We start from the raw sequence: 22230 nt of genomic DNA, 5'->3' as shown, positions 1-22230 counted from the left end.
TTGACGAGGTGGCCGAGTGGTGAAGGTGATGGACTGCTAATCCATTGTGCTCTGCACGCGTGGGTTCGAATCCCACCCTCGTCGTCACCTTTTCCTTCTGGGTGCAGGATTTGGGGGTGAAAGGATTAGTATATTGTATATTGGAAGGGTGCAAAGGTGAGCTGTGTCACTTTTTGCATTGCTTGTGCTCTTTCTGTATGCACGGATTCAAATCCCATCTCAGCTTTCACTTTTTCCACTGATAGACATTCTGGGGCTTCAACTGTGGTTATCTTCACAAACCAAAAGCAGAAGAAGGCCCCGGGCTCAAGAGTGAGGATATCCTGAAGTTATTTCTACATTTTGCTTCCTGCTGAGGATCCAAGGTGAAGTCAATGCCAGCCATCATTTCTCTTCTTCTCCCACTAAAATAGAATCTGAGGTGAAAACTTCATCCGGTGATGCTGCCTGTACATCCTAGAAGAGCAAAAGGTGGAAGGAGACCTGCGCCAGCCAGGACTCGAACCCGGGTCACAAGATTGGGAACCCTGCATGATGCCCCTACACCACTGGCACAGGTGTTGAGAGTCTGTCTCAGGTGAAGCAATATTTATATCCAGGGTTTCTCTTTTCCCATCTAATGGCGGGAGAGAGGAACGCACTGGGTCTTAGGACCAAGGCATCTGATTGCTGTCTAGCCAGCCCAGCTCTGGATGCTCAGGTGGGGGGAGCCGAGAGGGAGGACAGTGGCAGGTCTCTGTGGCGCAAGGGGTTAGCGCGTCTGGCTGTTAACCAGAAGGATGGTGGTTCGAGCCCACCCAGGGACGGTCTACTTGATGAGTTGACCAATAATAGGTAAAGGTTACAGAATGTTTATCTATTGAGTTCTTTATCTTGGAATTGCAGACCCCACCCTCTCTATTTTTTTCTGCCAGATTTAAATATTTAGCCATCTGCTTCATTAGCTCTGTGCTCTGGAGGGCACACGTCTCTAAGGTATAATAATCCTTTAATCTATTTTATTCTGGAAATAACAGTCTGAAATAGTCAACCAAAGATATGGGCAGGCCAGTTGAGATGTACTCCTACCTCTGGTTTCTGTAGTGTAGTGGTTATCACATTTGCCTCACACGCAAAAGGTCCCTGGTTCGAAACCAGGCAGAAACACACCTTTTTCTCAGTACCACAGCCATTCCAAGCTCCAAATAAGTGTGGGAAATACCTCCCCCACCCTGTAGAAAAAGATCAAGAAGCACTCCACTTTCTCTTTTCGCTTATCCAAAAGGGAATGAGTAAGCAGAGGATGCTTTTAAGCCATTGACCAAAGAAGATTAGTCCTCCTGAGCCAAAAACTAGAGAATAGAGGCCTTAATAGTTTTATGGCTTCACATTCTGCAACAGTCCAGAAAAGTTGCAATTTTCCATTTCTAGACTGTGCTGGTCAACATCTAAACTGGGTGACAGGAGAGTTAAAATTCATCAACTTCTGGAACTGGGCTTAGAAATCTGCTGTTTTGAGAAGCTTGATGGGCCATCTTCCTTGGCTCAATGGATCACGGCTTCTGTTAAGGATATTGTTGTGTTACCAACCAGCAGAGTAAGTGCACAGAGAAACGGTACTGAGAGCAATGAATACAAGACATACAAACTGCTTTAACAAAGCTTTTACTTTGTAGTGAAAAAACAATTGCATAGTCTTTTACTCAATCCAAGTCTTTAGCCATTCAAATCAGTCCAAAGTTACAAATATCTTCTTACCAGACAAACAGCAGTTGGTAATAAACAGCAATTCAACGCTGGTAACAAATCACGATGGTAGCATATCCATCCACGTCTTCACACACGACAGTAACCGTTCCGTTCCCATCAACAGTACCAGTCAAGCAGCAAGTCAAGCAATGATGAGAGCAGGTCCAACAATGATGAGAGCAGATCCAACAATGCCTATAGCTCGGCTTCCTTCTTATATACAGTTTACACTAGTAATTATCCACTTAAGATAAGTGAAGTCAGCAGTGCAATGACTCAACAGTACAATTATGATAATTGCAGTCAGCATTCAGTCAGCAGTCATTAGTCATTACAATGACTCAGCAGTACAATTACTCAGCATTACATTTAAAGTTACAGAATACATTTAAAGTGATAGAACACATATATTGCCTGAACAACCTGTTAGATTTACACCATATCCTAACAGCTTCCCTTCCCCACCGCAGATGAGGAACTTCCACTGTAGATTCCAGGATGGTGATAGGGATCCATTGACCATTCAGCCAAAGGTTTTACCACACAACCTTGATCACAGCCAAGAGTACTTTAAAATCACTGCAGGGGGCGAGTGGTTAAGTGCAGAAACAACGAATGATGATTATGTGAGTGTTGTGTTTGCTCACCGATTCATAGAAACCAGCTTTTTTTCTTTTAGTAGAGAGATCCTTCTGGGTAAAACTGTTGATTCAGTCACGTTGTCTTCGCAAAAAAGAAAATTAAGATGTGTGCTAGGCAGGATTTGAACCAAGGATACAACATTGGCACTCTTGCTTGATACCACTTCCCCACTGGCACAACCATACAGAACTGGCTCAAGAATGCTTTCCTTTTGATGGGCAGAGGACCTGGGAAAGAAGCTCAGCCAGCCCTGAGTTTGCTGACATCTGGGAAAGTTTTCTGACACCTGAAATTTGGAGAGGAGCAGAGGAAGACTCCATTTCCTCTGCCTGCCTTGTTTCTCAGATCCAGAGCATCAGGCTCCAGAGATCCTATTACGGTCTCCTCCAGTGCTCCTTCTGCATCTGTAGGGACTGCAATCCTCAGCCATAAAGGCGAGAGATGAGAGTGCTGGAATGCTGGAGTCTCCCTTCCCTCTTCCCAGCCACGGAGGTTTGCATCTTGCAAGCATCCCAGGAGACGAGCTCTGTTTCCAAGGAGAACTGGAGGGATGAAGGCCACTTTGAGCTTTCCCTGGTGGTCTAGTGGTCAGGATTTGGCGCTCTCACCGCCACGGCCCGGGTTCGATTCCCGGCCAGGGAAAGGTGCTTTTGCTTCCAACCTATCCATCATTCTGCAGCTGGAATTTTCAGGGAGGGTCATTTTCACAGCAAAGTAAGCTGAACTGGGCAGAAAATTGTCCTGAATCTGATTTTCTTTCCCCCCCCTTTTTTCTCCCTCCCCCATCCTATCCCACCCCAGCAGGCTTAATAGAGTCTCCATCCAACCAATCTGCCTTGGACCTTCCAAGAAGGCAGATGATGACTGCAGGAATTGCAAGAGACTTGGAGGGTGCAAAGCTACCTATGGTCCACTTGGGGGAAGAGAGAGATTGGCATCAGTGATGCCCTCGACGTGATATCCCGGTGCCTGGAAGCGGTGCGGATCTGTATGGGGAGGAACAGGCTTCGGCTCAACCCTGCTAAGACTGATAGCTGTAGGTACCGGTGTCTTGGTCCGATCAAGAGATTCCATCTTTGGTCATAGGGGATGAGGTGTTGCCCCCTGTAGACAGGGCGCATAAGTTGGGTGTCCTCCTGGACTCGCAGCTAATCTTGGAAGATCATGTAACGGCCGTAACCAGGGGGACATTCGGCCAGCTTCGCCTGGTGCACCAGTTGCGCCCCTATTTGGACCTAGATGCTCTACGCACGGTAACTCATGTGCTTGTCACCTCCTGTATTGACTACTGCAATGCCCTCTAAATGGGGCTGCCCTTGAAGTCCACTCGGAGGCTTCAGCTGGTGCAGAATGCGGCCACGTGGGTTGTGATGGGAGTATCTCGACACTCCCATGTTACACCTCTCCTACGCGACTTGCATTGGTTGCCGGTTGCCCTCCGAGTGAGATTCAAGGTGCTGGTGATTACCTATAAGGCCCTATATGGCTTAGGCCCGGGATATCTGGGGGGCCATCTGCAGCCAGGAACAGCTTCCCATCGCCCAGTGCGTTCCCACAGAGAGGGCCTCCTCAGGGTGCCGTCGGCCAGACAGTGTCGGCCGGCGACTCCCAGGGGGAGGGCTTTCTTTCTCTGTGGGCGCACCTACCCTTTGGAATCAACTGCCCCTGGAGCTCCGGGTGGCCCCCGACCTCCGCTATTTCCGTCGCGACCTGAAAACGTGGCTGTTTCATTTGGCTAGCCTGGACTGATGGGGTTTTAATTTTTAACTTGTTAGTCTTAATTGCCCTTTTAACAGTTAAATTATGTGATTTGGATTTAATTTCTTTTTAACTTTTTCATTAGATGTTTTTTACTGTTGTGAGCCGCCCTGAGTCCGTCTGGAGATAGGGCGGCATATAAATCTCAATAATAATAATAATAATAATAATAATAATAATAATAATAATAATAATCAGGTCTTCAAGAAGGCTGACGGGATGTCATATCCCAAAGCTCTGGGGTCAAGAGGTCTGGCTGTTGACCAGAAGAGGGGGGGTGGTTTGAGTTCAGCCAGGAGCACCTGCAGGTACCCTTCCCTTGACAAGATGGCTGAGTGGGGGAGTTGATGTACTCCTGTACTCTGTATGCATGGATTCAAATCCCATCTCATCTGTCACTTCTTCCACTGATAGACATTCTGGGGCTTCAGCTGTGGTTATCCTCACAAACCAAACCACACCCTAGGTGACCTGGGTGATAACAGATGAGGTGGTTTGAGTCCAGCCAGGAACACCTGTAGGTACCCTTTCTTCGACAAGATGGCTGAGTCGGGAAGTTGACGGACAGCTGTACTCTGTATGCATGGATTCAAATCCCATCTCATCTGTCACTTCTTCCACTGATAGTTGTTCTGGGGCTTCAGCTGTGATAATCCTCACAAACCAAAAGCAGAGGGAGGCCCCGGGCTAAGAGTGAAGATATCTTGAAGTTATTTCTACATTTTACTTCCTGCTGAGAATGCAAGGTGACATCAGTGCCAGCCATCATTTCTCTTCTTCTCCCATTAAAACAGAATCTGAGGGAAAACTTCATCCAGTGATGCTGCCTGTAAATCCTAGAAGAGCAAAAGGTGGAAGGAGACCTGCGCCAGCCGGGACTCGAACCCGGGTCACAAGGTTGGAAACCTTGCATGATGCCCCTACACCACTGGCACAGCTGTTGAGAGTCTGTCTCGAGAGAAGCAATATTTATATCCAGGGTTTCTTTTTTCCCATCTAATGGCGGGAGAGAGGAACGCACTGGGTCTTGGGACCAAGGCATCTGATTCCTGTCTAGCCAGCCCAGCTCTGGATGCTCAGGTGGGGGGAGCCGAGAGGGAGGCCAGTGCCAGGTCTCTGTGGCGCAAGGGGTTAGTGCATCTGGCTGTTAACCAGAAGGATGGTGGTTCGAGCCCACCCAGGGATGGCCTACTTGATGAGTTGACCAATAATAGGTGAAGGTTACAGAATGTTTATATATTGGGTTCTTTATCTTGGAATTGCAGACCCCACCCTCCCTATTTTTTTCTGCCTGATTTAAATATTTAGCCATCTGCTTCATTAGCTCTGTGCTCTGGAGGGCACACGTCTCTAAGGTATAATAATCCTTTAATCTATTTTATTCTGGAAATAACAGTCTGAAATAGTCAGCCAAAGATATGGGCAGGCCAGTTGAGAGGTACTCCTACCACTGTTTTCTGTAGTGTAGTGGTTATCACGTTTGCCTCACACGCAAAAGGTCCCTAGTTCGAAACCAGGCAGAAACACACCTTTTCCTCAGCACCACAGCCATCCCAAGCTCCAAATAAGTGTGGAAAATACCTCCCCCACCCCGTAGAAAAAGATCAAGAAGCACCCCACTTTCTCTTTTCGCTTATCCAAAAGGGAATGAGTAAGCAGAGGATGCTTTTAAGCCATTGACCAAAGAAGATTAGAGCCAAAAACTAGAGAATAGAGGCCTTAACAGTTTTATGGCTTCACATTCTGCAACAGTCCAGAAAATTTGCAATTTTCCATTTCTAGACTGTGCTGGTCAACATCTAAACTGGGTGACAGGAGAGTTTAAATTCATCAACTTCTGGAACTGGGCTTAGAAATTTGCGGTTTTGAGAAGCTTGATTGGCCGTTCTCCTTGGCTCAGTGGATCACGCCTTCCCTTCCCCACTGCAGATGTGGAACTTCCACTGTAGATTCCAGGATGGTGATAGGGATCCATTGACCATTAAGCCAAAGGTTTTACCACACAGCCTTGACCGCAGCCAAGAGTACTTTAAAATCACTGCAGGCAGCGAGTGGTTAAGTGCAGAAACAACGAATGATGATTATGTGAGTGTTGTGTTTGCTCACCGATTCATAGAAACCAGCTTTTTTTCTTTTAGTAGAGAGATCCTTCTGGGTAAAACTATTGATTCAGTCATGTTGTCTTCGCAAAAAAGAAAATTAAGATGTGTGCTAGGCAGGGTTTGAACCTGGGATACAACATTGGCACTCTTGCTTGATACCACTTCCTCACTGGCACAACCATACAGATCTGGCTGAAGAATGCTTTCCTTTTGATGGACAGAGGACCCGGGAAAGAAGCTCAGCCAGCCCTGAGTTTGCTGACTCAGGGAAAGTTTTCTGACACTTGAAATTTGGAGAGGAGCAGAGGAAGACTCCATTTCCTCTGCCTGCCTTGTTTCTCAGATCCAGAGCATCAGGCTCCAGAGATCCTATTACGGTCTCCTCCAGTGCTCCTTCTGCATCTGTAGGGACTGCAATCCTCAGCCATAAAGGCGAGAGATGAGAGTGCTGGAATGCTGGAGTCTCCCTTCCCTCTTCCCAGCCACGGAGGTTTGCATCTTGCAAGCATCCCAGGAGATGAGCTCTGTTTCCAAGGAGAACTGGAGGGGTGAAGGCCACTTTGTCTTTCCCTGGTGGTCTAGTGGTCAGGATTTGGCGCTCTCACCGCCACGGCCCGGGTTCGATTCCCAGCCAGGGAAAGGTGCTTTTGCTTCCAACCTGTCTATCATTCTGCAGCTGGAATTTTCAGGGAGGGTCATTTTCACAGCAAAGTAAGCTGAACTGGGCAGAAAATTGTGCTGAGTCTGATTTTCTTCCCCCCCCTTTTTTTCTCCCTCCCCCATCCTATCCTACCCCAGCAGGCTTAATAGAGTCTCCATCCATCCAACCAGCCTGCCTTGGACCTTCCAAGAAGGCAGATGATGACCGCAGGAATTGCAAGAGACTTGGAGGGTGCAAAGCTATCTATGGTCCACTTGGGGGAAGATAGAGATTGGCATCAGTGATGCCCTCGACATGATATCCCGGTGCCTGGAAGCGGTGCGGATCTGGATGGGGAGGAACAGGCTTCGGCTCAACCCTGCTAAGACCGATAGCTGTGGGTACCGGCGTCTTGATCCGATCAAGAGATTCCATCTTTGGTCATAGGGGATGAGGTGTTGCCCCCTGTAGACAGGGCGCGTAAGTTGGGTGTCCTCCTGGACTCGCGGCTAATCTTGGATGATCATGTAACGGCCGTAACCAGGGGGACATTCGGCCAGCTTCGCCTGGTGCACCAGTTGCGCCCCTATTTGGACCTAGATGCTCTACGCACGGTAACTCATGTGCTTGTCACCTCCATATTGACTACTGCAATGCCCTCTACATGGGGCTGCCCTTGAAGTCCACTCGGAGGCTTCAGCTGGTGCAGAATGCGGCCACCCGGGTTGTGATGGGAGTATCTCGACATTCCCATGTTACACCTCTCCTACGCGACTTGCATTGGTTGCCGGTTGCCCTCCGAGTGAGATTCAAGGTGCTGATGATTACCTATAAGGCCCTATATGGCTTAGGCCCGGGATATCTGGGGGACCATCTGCAGCCAGCAACAGCTTCCCATCGCCCGGTGCGTTCCCACAGAGAGGGTCCCCTCAGGTTGCTGTCGGCCAGACAGTGTAGGCTGGCGACTCCCAGGGGGAGGGCTTTCTCTGTGGGCGCACCTACCCTTTGGAATCAACTGCCCCTGGAGCTCCGGGTGGCCCCTGACCTCCGCTATTTCCGTCGCGACCTGAAAATGTGGCTGTTTCGTTTGGCTGGCCTGGACCGATGGGGTTTTAATGTTTAACTTGTTAGTCTTAATTATGAGATATGGATTTAATTTTTTTTTAACTTTTTCATTAGATGTTTCTTACTGTTGTGAGCCGCCCTGAGTCCTGCTGGAGATAGGGCGGCATATAAATCTCAATAATAATAATAATAATAATAATAATCATCATCATCATCATCATCATCATCATCATGTCTTCAAGAAGGCTGACGGGAAGACATATCCCAAGTCTCTGGAGCACAAGGGGTCAAGGGGTCTGGCTGTTGACCAGAAGAGTGGGGGTGGTTTGAGTTCAGCCAGGAGCACCTGCAGGTACCCTTCCCTTGACAAGACGGCTGAGTGGGAGAGTTGATGGACGGCTAATGCCCTGTACTCTGTATGCATGGATTCAAATCCCATCTCATCTGTTACTTCTTCCACTGATAGACATTCTGGGGCTTCAGCTGTGGTCATCCTCACAAACCAAAGCAGAAGAAGGCCCCGGGCCAAGAGTGAAGATATCTTGAAGTTATTTCTACATTTTACTTCCTGCTGAGAATGCAAGGTGACATCAGTGCCAGCCATCATTTCTCTTCTTCTCCCATTAAAACAGAATCTGAGGGAAAACTTCATCCAGTGATGCTGCCTGTAAATCCTAGAAGAGCAAAAGGTGGAGGGAGACCTGCGCCAGCCGGGACTCGAACCCGGGTCACAAGGTTGGAAACCCTGCATGATGCCCCTACACCACTGGCACAGCTGTTGAGAGTCTGTCTCAGGAGAAGCAATATTTATATCCAGGGTTTCTCTTTTCCCATCTGATGGCGGGAGAGAGGAACACACTGGGTCTGATTGCTGTCTACCCAGCCCAGCTCTGGATGCTCAGGTGGGGGGAGCCGAGAGGGAGGACAGTGCCAGGTCTCTGTGGCGCAAGGGGTTAGTGCGTCTGGCTGTTAACCAGAAGGATGGTGGTTCGAGCCCACCCAGGGACGGCCTGTTTTCTTTGATTCAGAGCAGAGGTGATGGATTGAATGCTGCACCCAGCTCTTCATCTGGAAGTTTCAATTCTCACCGTGTTGATCCTTTTTCTCACTAAATACTTTACCAATTTCTGCATTTTTTTTTTACCCTCCAGGGTGCAGAAGGAAGATCAAGGCAGACTTATTCACAGCCAGTGACTAAAGCGGAAGGGGGGAGGAATCGCCCCACGTGTCCTGAGCTTCTTCCTTGGGAGGGAGAAGTGCTGGAGAGGCATAAGGCAGCCCTAAACGGTCCTTGGCGGGAGCTCTCCAGGGTCCTGAAACTGCTGCCTGTTGCAAAGATTAGGCCACCTGCATGTTACTTCTAGGAAGACAAAAGGGAGGAGGAGGAGGAGGAGGAGGAGGAGGAGGAGGAGGAGAGGAGCAGCAGCCGATACTCAGATCTGACTCACACAAACGTAACATTAATGCCTCCTCAGTGCCTGGGCACTTGCTGAGATTGTTTGCCTACCAAGTCGGTTGAGAAGCAGAAGCATTAAACATAGAAGGGCTTTGGCACTCAAGGCCAAGAGATGTTAGAGATTCAAAACAAGACGTGGTTGATTGTGCAGCTGCCAGCCTGGAAAAACGAGAACTGCTTGGAGACATATTTAGCCAGCAGGCAGCCATCTATTAGAAAACAAAATCCCTTTTCGTCTCTCCAGGTGTGGGGACTGAAGCCAAAGCCTGCATCTCTGTGGCAGGAGATGCTTCTGTTGCATCAATGTGGCACTGACAGTGTGCACCCCCAGAGGGGAGGGGGAGGGAGCCCCATCTGTCCTGCAGCAGCTGCTACACCTGAGAGTCAAGGGGAGGCCTGTGCCTGTCTCTGTGGCGCAAGGGGTTAGCGCGTCTGGCTGTTAACCAGAAGGATGGTGGTTCGAGCCCACCCAGGGACGGCTGTGGGTCCCCTGCCCCCTTGACGAGGTGGCCGAGTGGTGAAGGTGATGGACTGCTAATCCATTGTGCTCTGCACGCGTGGGTTCGAATCCCACCCTCGTCGACACCTTTTCCTTCTGGGTGCAGGATTTGGGGGTGAAAGGATTAGTATATTGTATATTGGAAGGGTGAAACACTGAGCTGTGTCGCTATTTTTGCAGTGTTTGTGCTCTTTCTTCAGGGATAGAATTCTTGTGCTTTCTTTGTGAAGTACCTCAATTTCTGTTGTTCCCTCCAGTTCAATCTTAGGCTATTTTTGGAATTTCTTTCTTTGACAAGATATATACTTACCACTCCAAATAATCTCCATTATGAATATTGGGGTTTTTTTCCTAATATTTTTCATAGACAGCTATCCTTTTGGTTTCCAGCTCCAATGAAAAATGACTGCCAGTTTGAATTATGGAACCCAAACCATGTTTCAATGTCTGGCAATATGCTACATACATTGACCAGGAAGGCACCGGATATTCTTATTAATCATAATGATCTCGTTTGAATATTTACTGTTTTATATTTTGTTTTGCAACAGACTTCTAAACCAGGGGTCTCAACCTTGGCAACTTTAAGCCTGGTGGACTTCAACTCCCAGAATTGGGAGAACCCTGTTCTAAACCATCTCTGGATTTTTGGCAGGGAGTAATTGTATAAGAAGTCTTCTACAGGTAGTCCTCAACTTACGACCACAATTGAGCCCAAAATTTCTTTTGTTAAGCAAGACAGTTAAGGGAGTTTTGTCCCATTTTAGAACTTTTCTTGCCACGGTTGTTAAGTGAATCACTTGTCAAGTGAATCATCAATTAAATTAGTAACATGATTGTTAATTGAATCTGTCCTCCCTATTTGCTTGTCAGGAGGTTACAAAAGGTCACCCCAGGACAGTGCAAATATCACAAATGTCACTTGACAAGTGTCTTAATTCTGATCACGTAACCATGGGGATGCCGCAATGGTCATTAAGTGTGAAAAATGTTCATAGCTTTTTTTTCCCCCAGTTCTGTTGTAACTTCGAATGATCACTAAACGAATAGTTGTAAGTTGAGGATGACCTGTACAGAAATGAATAGTAATAATAAACAAATAAAATTCTGCCTCCCAGCTTATGGGTGACGATCAGTGGTAATGGAGCATGGGAAATTCCCATGCTGAGAGCCCCCTCATTCCCAGCTCTGTCCTTTCAGGGAACTTAATTCTCAGGGCAGGATGATGGTCTTGACAGGTGACAGATGGATCATCTGGCTTGAAAGTTTGAAGGTTATGAATGGTGGTTTTTCCATTTGCTGCTTCAGTAATCATCTGTAGTGAAACTACAGCACAGGACAATATCAGGGGTGAAATGCTCCCGGTTCGGACCGGATCGCCCAATCCAGTAGCAATGGCAGTGGGTGATTCGGAGAACCGGTAGCAAAAATCCCTGTGCCCCCGCCCCCATGCCCAGCTGAGCCGCATGATCATCAGAGGCTTTTTTTTTTTTTTTTTACTTTTAAAAGCATTTTTTCTACAACCTCTTCCGACGAAAAAATGGGTAGACCAGTGCCTGCAAAAATACATGAGTAGATCAGTGCCTGCAAAAATAAATGGATAGACCAGTGCCTGGAAAAATACATGAGTAGATCTGTGCCTGCAAAAATAAATGGGTAGACCAGTGCCTGGAAAAATAAATGGGTAGACCAGTGCCTGGAAAAATACATGAGTAGACCGGTGCCTGCAAAAATAAATGGGTAGACCAGTGCCTGCAAAAATACATGGGTAGATCAGTGCCTGCAAAAATACATGAGTAGATCGGTGCCTGCAAAAATAAATGGGTAGATCGGTACAGCTCCGCAAGCAGTTAAAAGCCTGGTAGACCTCAGCTAAATCCTAAATAATTGTCCCATGACCATCAAACCACACCCACAAAATAAGCCACACCCACAGAACTGGTAGTAAAAAAATTTAGAACCCACCCCTGCTGCAGACATTATAAATGCATGCTGGTTGCCAAGTTCCCAAATTTTGATCACGTGACTATGGGTATGCCTGGGAAAATAAATTGACCGCCCTGCCACAAAGAGGAGGGGGGGGGTCAATTTATTTTTCCAAAGCACCAGAGGGCAGGGCAAGAAACAATGGATGGAAACTAATCAAGGAGAGAAGCAACCTGGAATTAAGGAGAAACTTCCTAACAGTGAGAACAATTAACCAGTGGAACCTTCAGAAGCTGCGGGTGCTCCATCGCTGGAGGTTTTCAAGAAGAGACTGGACAACAGTCACTTGTCTGAAATGGTATAAGGCAGTGGTGAAATCTAAAATTTGTTACTACCGGTTCTGTGGGCGTGGCTTGGTGGGGTTGGGGGTAATGTGACTGGGTGGGCGTGGCCAATTTTTTTTTTGTTTACTTTTAAAACCATTTTTTCTACAACCTCTTCGGCGAAATGCTTTCAAAAGGCTCTGACGATCCCAGCTGAATTGCCTGATCGGCAGAGTTTTTTTTTAAAAAGCCTCTGCCGATCAGGCAACTTAGCTTGGATCGTCAGAGGCATTTAAAAGAAAAAAAGGGTTTCTTTCTTTTAAAAGCCTTTGACGATCCCAGCTGAGCCGCGTGATCATCAGAGGCTTTTTTTTTTTTTTTACTTTTAAAAGCATTTTTTCGGCCAAAGAGGTTGTAGAAAAAATGCTTTTAAAAGTAAAAAAAGTCTCTGATGATTGTGCGGCTCTGCTGGGCATGGCGGGAGGGGGGGCAGGGATTTTTGCTACCGGTTCTCTGAACCACCCACCGCCATCGCTACCGGATTGGGCGATCCAGTCCGAACCGGGAGCATTTCACCCCCCGAGCAGGGGTTTGGACTAGAAGACCTCCAAGGTCCCTTCCTGGTCTATTCTGATTCTGACAGTTTTTAATTGCATAGGCTGGTCTTAAATCACTTTTTTAGTGCAGGTGTAACATTCACTCTTGTATTTATTTTCGTTTATCCACTAAAGTAAAATACAAAATAGAAAAACAAACATTCAACATTAACAATGGGAAAAAAAAAGAGAAAAAAAATTATTTGTGTACAAAAGAAAGAGGGGATAAAAAAACCAAATGTTTAATATATCTAATTTTAAAAAAACAAAAAGAATCCATCCATCCTGATTGGCTGTTGATAAAAAAAGGTAGTCCTAGACTTACAATGTGGTAACCGTTCGACACTGAAAAATGTGACTTAGGACCATTTTTCACACTTAGGACCACTGCAGCATTCCCATGGCCACATGATCAAAATCCGAATGCTTGGCAACTGATTTATGACAGCTGCAGTGTCCCAGGATCATGGGATCCCATTTTGCGACCTTCTGACAAGCCAAGTCAATGGGGAAGCCAGATTTACTTAACAACTAGTTACTAGTTTATCAACTGTGCAGTAATTCACTTAACAAGGAGCCTGAGTGGCGTAGGAGGCTAATGCCTCCTACTAAGGCAGCATTTAACATCCAGCTGCCTGCAATTACTGCGAGTTCAATTGTCACCAGGCTCAAGGTCGACTCAGCCTTCCATCCTTTCTAAGGTGGGTAAAATGAGGACCCGGTTTGTGGGGGCAATAAGCTGACTTTGTATAAAATATACAAAAGTATGAAGGCTATTGCTTAACGCATTGTAAGCCGCCCTGAGTCTCTGGAGAAGGGCGGCATATAAAAATAAATAAATTAATTAAAAAAAACTGTGGCAAGAAAGGTCTCCGGAGAAGGGCGGCATATAAATCAAATTAAAAAAAAAAAAAGGTCGTAAAAAAGGGCAAAACTCACTGAACCAATGTCTCACTTAACAACAGAAATTTTGAGCTCAATTGTGGCCGTAAGTCGAGGACTACCTGTAAATTAAAAAAAAAAAGGTAGGTTCTCCTTCCCTTACATAATGAGTCTACATATAACTATGAACTTTCCCATCCTTATTCAACAAAAATATTGTATTAAATAAAACAGGTATTCCAGATGAGAGAATCTATCCTTCTAATAATCAAATAGATCCAATACTTAGTAGTGTCAGATCCCTAAAAGTGATGCTGCCATTCAATTGGGTGAAGGGGGAAGGGGGGCTTGGATTCGATTCATTAATATTGCCTGTGAAAACTGGTATTTTATAACTTGTATCCTGGCGCCGAAGCGCCCTGAGATCTTCTCACATCTTGGGGAATGTATAGAAGGGATGGCCATGTGTGTTATTTCACTTTGATAGCCAACTTAAGATAACCATGGGAATATATGCTTATTCGGTTCTCAGGGCAGCTGGTAAAATCACATCTTCACACCTGTGGATTGGCTAAATCTGCATTCTGGCTAAGGGGAGGGGTCTCTACTGCTTTAATTCTACTTGTCTTGCCTAAGGGTATTCAGACACTGCTTTGAATCCATTGCTGTCACATCTGCTTAATAAAAGGTCCTTTTTGAAATACTCCCGTTTCAAGAGTCTTCACTTCCTTAAGTTAGGAGGAGAGGCAATCCTTACAAATGGGCTGTTCTAACTTTCAACAGGCTAAACAAGTGGTTGTAAGCAGTGGTGGGATTCAAGTAATTTAACAACCGGTTCTCTGCCCTAATGATTTCTTCCAACAACCAGTTTGCCAAACTGCTCAGAAAGTTAACAACCGGTTCTCCCGAAGTGGTGCGAACTGGCTGAATCCCACCACTGGTTGTAAGTTAAAGACTATCTGTACTTATTATTTTTTTAATTGAAAGTTAACTATGTGATCTATATTTGATGTGAGAAACGTTAAGGTCCAGTAAGAGAATAAGCAGTTGGTGAAAGTATCCGCAATTCCAGTCGTGACATACATATCAAGTATGAAAGGCCACGGAGACAAAGATATTCTAACTAAACCTTTTTCCTCACCTTCAATTAAGGATTGTCCTGATCATAGTACAGGCGTCCTCGACTTACAACCCAATTGAGCCCAACATTTCTGTTGCTAAGCAAGACAATGAAAGTGAGTTTCGTCCCATATTACATCTCTTTTGTTACGTGAATCGCAGTTGTTCGGTTAACACAGTTGTTAAAGTGAAACTGGATTCCCCGTTGACTTTGCTTGTCAAAAGGTTGCAAAAGGCGATCACGTGATCCTGGGACACTGCAGCCGTGTGTGCAGTTGTCAAGAGTTCCAATTTTGATCACATGACCACGGGGATGTGGCCAACGGTGTGAAAAACGGTCCTAAGTCACTTTTTTCCAGTGCCATTGTAACTTTGAACGGTCCCTAAACGTACCGTTGTAAGATGAGGATTACCTGTTTGTCTATGACAGAGGTCTTCAAACTTAACAGCTTTAAGACTTGTGGACTTCAACTCCCAGAATTCTCCAGCCAGCTTTCTGGGAGTTGAAGTCCACAAGTCTTAAAGCTGCCAAGTATGAAGATCTCTGGTCTATGATCTCTCTCCCAGCTTTGCTCCCTGATGGGTGTTGAGATCTGATCTTCCCTCTAAATGATTCTGATTGGTTGAGCGCCTGTATGGATTCACCCCTGTATGAATGCGTTCATGTGTCATCAGGCCGGATTTCTGACAAAAGGTCTTCCCACAGCGTGCGCACTGATATGGTTTCACTCCGGTGTGAATTCGCTCGTGGGTGATGAGGTTTGACCCGTCGGTGAAGCTCTTCAGGCACACAGAGCACTGATACGGTTTCACCCCGGTGTGGATCCTTTCGTGAACCCTCAGGACGGCCGCAGTGCGGAAATTCTTCCCACAGCTGGGACATCTGTAGGGTTTCTCCCCCAAGTGGATTTTTTCGTGGACGCTCAGGGTTCCCTTCTGGCGGAAAGTCTTCCCGCACGTCAAGCATTTGAAAGGCTTCTCGTCCATGTGGATTTTTTCATGGATGGTGAGAGTCCCCTTTTGCCGGAAGCTCTTCTCGCAGTACGTGCATCGGTACGGCTTCTCTCCGGTATGAATCCTCTTGTGGGTGATGAGGTTGGAGCTGCTGGTAAAAGTTTTCTGGCACGTGGGACATCGAAAGGGAACTTCGCCGGTATGAATTCCTGTGTGGGCCTTTAGTTGGGCAGATTTACGAAAAGGAATGCTGCATTCTGTACACGTATACGGCTTCTCTCCGGTGTGAATTCTTTCGTGTACCCGAAAATTGGAGCTCCATTGGAAACGTTTGCCACAGTGACACTGGTGGATTTTATGGCCGGTCTTGGCTTCTTCTGGATCGGAATCACTTTTACCGACAGAAACAACTTCGTCCAAGCTTCTTTTTGGGGAATTCCATTCTGTTTCTGGGTCCTCCTGGTTCTTAGGCCTCACTTCCTCCTTGCAATGCTGGGAGGGTATGATGTCTCTTTTCAATATCTCATTTTCTGGTACCTCAGAAATGCTCTGACGAAGATGGTTGTCTTGGTTCATCAGTCTGTGATTGTCACCTTGGGGAAGGAAGTAGGTCATAAGTCTTTAGATAAAGCTCAGGTGACATTCTAGGTCAAAATTCTGTAGGATTCAGGATTTTTCTAGAGTTCACAAACACTTGCTTTTACCACTGTATTAGTAGCGATTCCTTACTACTGGATTTTATGTAGTGTTCCTTAATCTCTCTTAAACATAAGCCTCTTCGAATGTTTAATCGCAGGGCATGTATGCTTTTAGGTATCAAATACTTTGTGGTTAATGTGGGCTACTCTACTAACAAATTTTATGTTGGGGTTTATGTGACACAACCACTCTGTTTTAAAGGGGGAAAAATCTACACATTCCTGACCTAATAAGTCATGGAAAAGGTAAACTTCAACAGCTTCTCCATTTCACAATATTTTTCTGGGTGTGAGGAATATTTTGGGGAGGACAATAACTGCCAGATGGCCTGTTTTAGATAAGAACAAGAGTCCATTTAATTAAATAAGTATAATATAAATCTAAATGCAAATGCAATAATTTGACTCAGATTTGCCACCAAATCAGAGCAGATCAAAAAAGGGGCATCAATGTAAACTCTCATCCTATTTATGGAGCATAATCGTCTTCCTACTTGTGCAGGATTCAAACCAGTTCTCTCACACCTGAAGGAGAATTATACCGCTAGGATCGATGATTAGCAACTCTTCTTCAAATCTTAAAGATCAAGGGAGAAGCACTCAACATCTTTGGGTGATGAAATGCAGCTCATGCTTACCGTATGAACTCATTTCTTTCTCAATGTCCAGCTTCATCTCCTTGGACAGCTGCCATCCCCATGAACCTATTGGTAGAAATTGGCTTCCCTGGGAAGGCTCCTCAATTGCCGCCATCCTCAAAGGACCCGGACTCTGGAATGACACAAAAAAACTATTCAGTGGAGCAAAATTCATCAGCTATGATGGGAAAATAGATAACCTGCATGTGTCAATCTTCTCCCATCTCTCTCTTGATGTGGAGGAAGATTAAAACAATTTCTCCTTCACTTGCTCTGGATAGTAAACAGTTCTGGGCCCCTCGGTCTCCTGGTAGCAAAACTGTGGGGAGATTAAAATAATTTCTCCACTTACTCTGGACAGAAGCAGAAAGTCAGAGAGTAATGGAGAAGCAGACTTAGAAGGTACCATTCATCTTCAAAGCTTTATTCTTTAATTTGATCTCATATGTAAAAAGAAAATGGAATTAAAGAACCTCTGTTCTCTAACATTGCCTTGGATTTTGGATACCTTGAGACAACCAAGCTCTACTAGATTCTCACAATTCCCCAAAAAACAGAGAGTGGAAAATGCATTAAATTCTCATTCTCCTCCATCTTCTGGAGAACCAGCTGAAGAGCACCCCAGAAACTTTACCTCTTCCTCCTGTTTCACCAAGCTCCGCTTCGACAGAAACTCCTCAGCCAAGAGTACAGCCCCAGTGCAAGACTCAGGGCCGTGAGCTCTGACCCAGCTCTGCATCTCTGGAGGTAGGATGCTCAGGAACTGCTCCAGGACCAGAAGCTCCAGGATCTCCTCCTTTGAGCACCTCTCAGCCTTCAACCACTGCCAGCAAAGTTCCTGGAGATGCCTGTAAACAGCCCTGGGCCCCTCGGTCTCCTGGTAGCAAAACTGCCGGAAATCCCGGCGCTGTTTCTCCCTGGCCAGGGCCTCCCCTCGCAAGATGGCTGCCTTCACCTTCCCATAGTCTCCTCTTTCTTGGCTGCTAAGGCTGTTGAAGGCCTCCTTGGCTTCTTGCCTGAGTCCTGGCACAAGAAGAGTCACCCATTGGTCCTGGGGCCATTTGCAGGTGGATGCAACTTGCTCAAAGGAAGTTAGGAAGGCCTTCGTGTTGACCCAATGCGTGGGCTCCTCTACTGTCTCAGCATGGGCCCTCTCTGAGCGAGGACCCTGCAGGCTCCTGAGGAACTCCTGCCACTGGGCTTCCCAGCAATCTTGCAGTCCCTCTTCGGGTTTGCATTTCACCTGTTGGAGAGGAACCATGCCAGAGGAGGCTTTCATTGCCTCCAGGTCTGACCAGAGTTTGACCAGTGAAGTACTCTGTTTCTGCATCTTCAGCTCCGGGTCCTCCATGGTCTCTTCCTCCATGGACATGTTCACCTGCACACTCAGGGTCTCCATCCCTTAAACCTTCCTTACTACCCGTCTGTGAATCTTTTGCTAAAACCAGCTTTCTGATAAGCACAAGATGGACTCTCCTGCAGTGAAAAAAATAGATATGCAAAAGAATATTTAGAAAGTAATTCTGTTAATATATAAGTTAAGCTTATATATTTCTAGAGTCTTCCTGACCTTCTAGATTTCTTGGTTCAAAGATATTTTGGATTCACACCCATTCAATCCCTGAATGGCACAGATCAAGGAGATAACATCATTTAAAATTTAAATTTAAAATATAACCAGGTATTTTTTCCCTATGTTGCTCACATATATCTTTTCTTTGATGTACACTGAGAGCGTATGCACCAAGACAAATTCCTTGTGTCCAATCACACATGGCCAATAAAAAATTCTATTCTATTCTATTCTATATTAGCAAGCTCCTGATCAATTTTTCTTTGTTATGGTTGTAAGCGATCCAGCAAAAAAAGTTAATAAAAAATAAAAGAAATAAATAAAAGGAGAAACTTGGTTCCGGCAGTTGGCCAAAAAAGAAAAGATTTGTTTTTGCTTTTTTGTTTTACAGAATCTAGATTTTGCAACTCAAAAAAGCCTTATAAATACAGACAATGGCATGCTAGGATGTCAACTGTGATTGAGAGGAGGATAGATTAGTGATGATAGATGAGAGAGAGAGAGGAGAGAGATGATAGATAGATAGATGATGGATGGATAGATAGATGGATAGAGATTAAACAGATTAGAAGATAAATTGATTAGAGATAGACAGATTAGATGATAGCTAGCTAGCTAGCTAGCTAGATGATGGGTAGATGGATAGATAGATGGATGGATAGACAGACGGATAGATAGATGATAGGTAGACGGTAGATGATGGATGGATGGATAGATAGATAGAGGATAAATAGATTAGAAGATAGATTGATTAGAGGATAGACAGATTAGATGATAGATAGATAGATAGATAGATAGATGATGGGTAGATGGATGGGTAGATGGATAGATAGATGGATGGAGAGATGGACGGATAGACAGATGATAGGTAGATGGTAGTTGATGGATGGATGGATGGATGGATAGATAGATAGATGGAAGATAAATGGATTAGAAGATAGATTGATTAGAGGATAGACAGATCAGATGATAGGTAGATGGATGGGTAGATGGATAGATAGATGAACGGATAGACGGACGGATAGACAGATGATGGTAGTTGATGGATGGATGGATAGATAGATAGATGGAAGATAAATGGATTAGAAGATAGATTGATTAGAGGATAGACAGATCAGATGATAGGTACATGGATGGGTAGATGGATAGATAGATGGACGGATAGACGGACGGATAGACAGATGATAGGTAGATGGTAGATGATGGGTGAATGGATGGATGGATAGATGATGGATGGATAGACAGACAGGCAGATGATAGATAGGTAGATGGTAGATGATGGATAGAATAGATAGATAGATAGATAGATAGATAGATAGATAGATAGATAGAGGATAAACAGATTAGAAGATAGATTGATTAGAGGATAGACAGATTAGATTATAGATAGATAGATAGATAGATAGATAGATAGATAGATAGATAGATAGATGATGGGTAGATGGATGGGTAGATGGATGGATAGATGGATAGATAGATAGATGGATGGATAGATGGATGGATAGACAGATGATGGTAGTTGATGGATGGATGGATAGATAGATAGATGTAGGATAAATGGATTAGAAGATAGATTGATTAGAGGATAGACAGATCAGATGATAGGTAGATGGATAGATAGACGGATAGACAGATGATAGGTAGATGGTAGATGATGGGTGGATGGATGGATAGACAGACAGACAGATGATAGATAGGTAGATGGTAGATGATGGATAGGATAGATAGATAGATAGAGATAGATAGATAGAGATTATAGATAGAGATATAGAGATAGAGATAGATAGACAGATAGATAGAGAGATTATAGAGAGATAGAGATAGATAGATAGATAGAGATTATAGATAGATAGAGATTATAGATAGATAGAGATAGATAGATAGAGATTATAGATAGAGATATAGAGATAGAGATAGAGATAGATAGACAGATAGATAGAGAGATTATAGAGAGATAGAGATAGATAGATAGATAGAGATTATAGATAGATAGAGATTATAGATAGATAGAGATAGATAGATAGAGATTATAGATAGAGATATAGAGATAGAGATAGAGATAGATAGACAGATAGATAGAGAGATTATAGAGAGATAGAGATAGATAGATAGATAGATAGAGATTATAGATAGATAGAGATTATAGATAGAGATAGATAGATAGATAGAGATTATAGATAGAGATATAGAGATAGAGATAGAGATAGATAGACAGATAGATAGAGAGATTATAGAGAGATAGAGATAGAGATAGATAGATAGATAGATAGAGATTATAGATAGAGATTATAGATAGATAGAGATAGATGGATGGATAGAGAGAGAGAGAGAGATACATAGATGAGAGGCAGAGACAGAGATAAAGCTTTCACTCAACCCCAAACAGCAAAGCCACCCATCTTACTCGCCAGGTTCCGTTCAGAAGTTGGCTAAGCAACAACCTCCAACACCTCCCGCTGCAAAAGCTCGACTTTTACGCGCGTTCGTGTCCAGGTGATGATGATGATGCTGCCTGGGTTGCGAAAGGCGTCCCTGCACCCTCGTAGCTGGCAGCAGCTGGCAGAAACCGGGGGCAATCCCCTCCTCTCGCAACTTAGCTCAACTTTCCCTCCAGCAGCCACGAACCGGCTGCTCTTCTCGCCCCACCACTAGGGAAAAAAAACAAGACCGCCAACAAGACTTCGCAGCTTCCTCCCGGGGAGAAATCGGGAGCCCGAAGAAGCCGAGCGTCTCAGCAAAGGCAGCGGCGCGCGGCGAACCTCTTTTCCGGTTCTGATTCGAACTCTCTTCGGCGAGAGGATCCTTTCCTACGCCGCGGCGAGCATTGCCACTCGGACGCCGATTGGGAATCTGAAGTATAACTACAGCCTACTCTAAATCGAACCGGAGCCTCTTGGTGGTGGTGAAGATATATACCTCCCCCCTCATCCTTCTGGTCTGGCTCTCTATGGTTTTAACCCTTGTCGCTGACATGGGAGGCCTCCCACTTTAGAATTTTTTTCCTTTTTTTCCTCAACCCCTCTAAGCAGTTTGCAAAGGGTGATCATGGATTGGCTTCAGGGAAGCAACTTGGCTGTGATTTGCTTAATGGCCGCAGTAAAAATTTGGTCCAATCCCATGATGACTTGCTTAAAAACCACACAGAGACCAACCTTCTAATCCAGTGTTTCTCAACCTTGGTAGCTTGAAGATGGGTGGACTTCAACTCCCAGAATCCCCCAGCCAGCAGCGCTGGCTGGGGGATTCTGGGAGTTGAAGTCCACCCATCTTCAAGCTACCAAGGTTGAGAAACACAGTTCTAATCCCAATTGTGGTTATAAATCATAGACTATCTTTACAGGTAAAAGTGTTCTGTCCCCGTCTCACACACGCACACAAACAGATAGCCAGGGGTTAAATAAAACCGGCAGACAACAAATTCTTTCGATAAGAGGATTGGCAGCAACCCAGTAGCTGCTTGCCAAGAACTTTACTCATAGAGGGAGGGGTTGTCCCTCCGTCAGATAAACCCAAACAAGATACACACAGTTCAAGAATTGTCAAGTCCAGTCCGTATTAAATCCAAGGCAGATAACGTTGTTTCAAAGATACAAAGTCACTCGCTAGTAGTTTTGTCCGTCACAGAGTCTGA

The 22230-nt window shown here is 45.2% G+C and overlaps 1 protein-coding gene and 11 non-coding genes across 12 annotated transcripts; 9 read left to right on the top strand and 3 right to left on the bottom strand.

Annotated features, from left to right (window-relative positions):
- Positions 1–2: 2 nt before the first annotated feature.
- On the top strand, positions 3–84 carry TRNAS-GCU (transfer RNA serine (anticodon GCU)). Its single transcript has one exon. It is a non-coding gene; the product is annotated as a tRNA-Ser (tRNA).
- A 648-nt stretch (positions 85–732) lies between these two features.
- On the top strand, positions 733–806 carry TRNAN-GUU (transfer RNA asparagine (anticodon GUU)). The gene has a single exon. It is a non-coding gene; the product is annotated as a tRNA-Asn (tRNA).
- Positions 807–1073: 267 nt separating this feature from the next.
- On the top strand, positions 1074–1146 carry TRNAV-CAC (transfer RNA valine (anticodon CAC)). The gene has a single exon. It is a non-coding gene; the product is annotated as a tRNA-Val (tRNA).
- Positions 1147–2940: 1794 nt separating this feature from the next.
- On the top strand, positions 2941–3012 carry TRNAE-CUC (transfer RNA glutamic acid (anticodon CUC)). The gene has a single exon. It is a non-coding gene; the product is annotated as a tRNA-Glu (tRNA).
- Positions 3013–4992: 1980 nt separating this feature from the next.
- On the bottom strand, positions 4993–5063 carry TRNAG-UCC (transfer RNA glycine (anticodon UCC)). The gene has a single exon. It is a non-coding gene; the product is annotated as a tRNA-Gly (tRNA).
- Positions 5064–5580: 517 nt separating this feature from the next.
- TRNAV-CAC (transfer RNA valine (anticodon CAC)) lies at positions 5581–5654 on the top strand. Its single transcript has one exon. It is a non-coding gene; the product is annotated as a tRNA-Val (tRNA).
- A 1143-nt stretch (positions 5655–6797) lies between these two features.
- TRNAE-CUC (transfer RNA glutamic acid (anticodon CUC)) lies at positions 6798–6869 on the top strand. The gene has a single exon. It is a non-coding gene; the product is annotated as a tRNA-Glu (tRNA).
- A 1768-nt stretch (positions 6870–8637) lies between these two features.
- Positions 8638–8708, bottom strand: TRNAG-UCC (transfer RNA glycine (anticodon UCC)). The gene has a single exon. It is a non-coding gene; the product is annotated as a tRNA-Gly (tRNA).
- Positions 8709–8869: 161 nt separating this feature from the next.
- TRNAN-GUU (transfer RNA asparagine (anticodon GUU)) lies at positions 8870–8943 on the top strand. The gene has a single exon. It is a non-coding gene; the product is annotated as a tRNA-Asn (tRNA).
- Positions 8944–9795: 852 nt separating this feature from the next.
- TRNAN-GUU (transfer RNA asparagine (anticodon GUU)) lies at positions 9796–9869 on the top strand. The gene has a single exon. It is a non-coding gene; the product is annotated as a tRNA-Asn (tRNA).
- A 22-nt stretch (positions 9870–9891) lies between these two features.
- Positions 9892–9973, top strand: TRNAS-GCU (transfer RNA serine (anticodon GCU)). Its single transcript has one exon. It is a non-coding gene; the product is annotated as a tRNA-Ser (tRNA).
- Positions 9974–12829: 2856 nt separating this feature from the next.
- Positions 12830–21484, bottom strand: LOC117673399 (uncharacterized). Its single transcript, XM_034430773.3, has 4 exons — positions 21004–21484; positions 17661–18502; positions 17027–17159; positions 12830–16283 (listed from the first exon to the last, which is right to left on the bottom strand). Exons 2-4 carry the CDS (start codon positions 18423–18425, stop codon positions 15286–15288), a joined length of 1896 nt encoding a protein of 631 aa, XP_034286664.2. The 5' UTR covers positions 18426–18502; positions 21004–21484; the 3' UTR covers positions 12830–15285.
- Positions 21485–22230: the final 746 nt, after the last annotated feature.

Source organism: Pantherophis guttatus, chromosome 2 (assembly GCF_059756535.1).
Source record: "Pantherophis guttatus breed Tessera chromosome 2, ASM5975653v1, whole genome shotgun sequence".
NCBI lineage: Eukaryota > Metazoa > Chordata > Lepidosauria > Squamata > Colubridae > Pantherophis > Pantherophis guttatus.
This window is presented reverse-complemented; position numbering and strand designations above follow the sequence as displayed.

Excerpts from the sequence above, each read along its gene's own strand:
- LOC117673399 (XM_034430773.3), bottom strand. The coding sequence starts at position 18,425 with ATGGAGACCCTGAGTGTGCAGGTGAACATGTCCATGGAGGAAGAGACC. Across the intron at positions 17,160-17,660 it reads TGGTGAAACAGGAGGAAGAG|AGTCCGGGTCCTTTGAGGAT; the intron begins GTAAAGTTTCTG and ends GTGTCATTCCAG. Across the intron at positions 16,284-17,026 it reads GAAAGAAATGAGTTCATACG|GTGACAATCACAGACTGATG; the intron begins GTAAGCATGAGC and ends TCCTTCCCCAAG.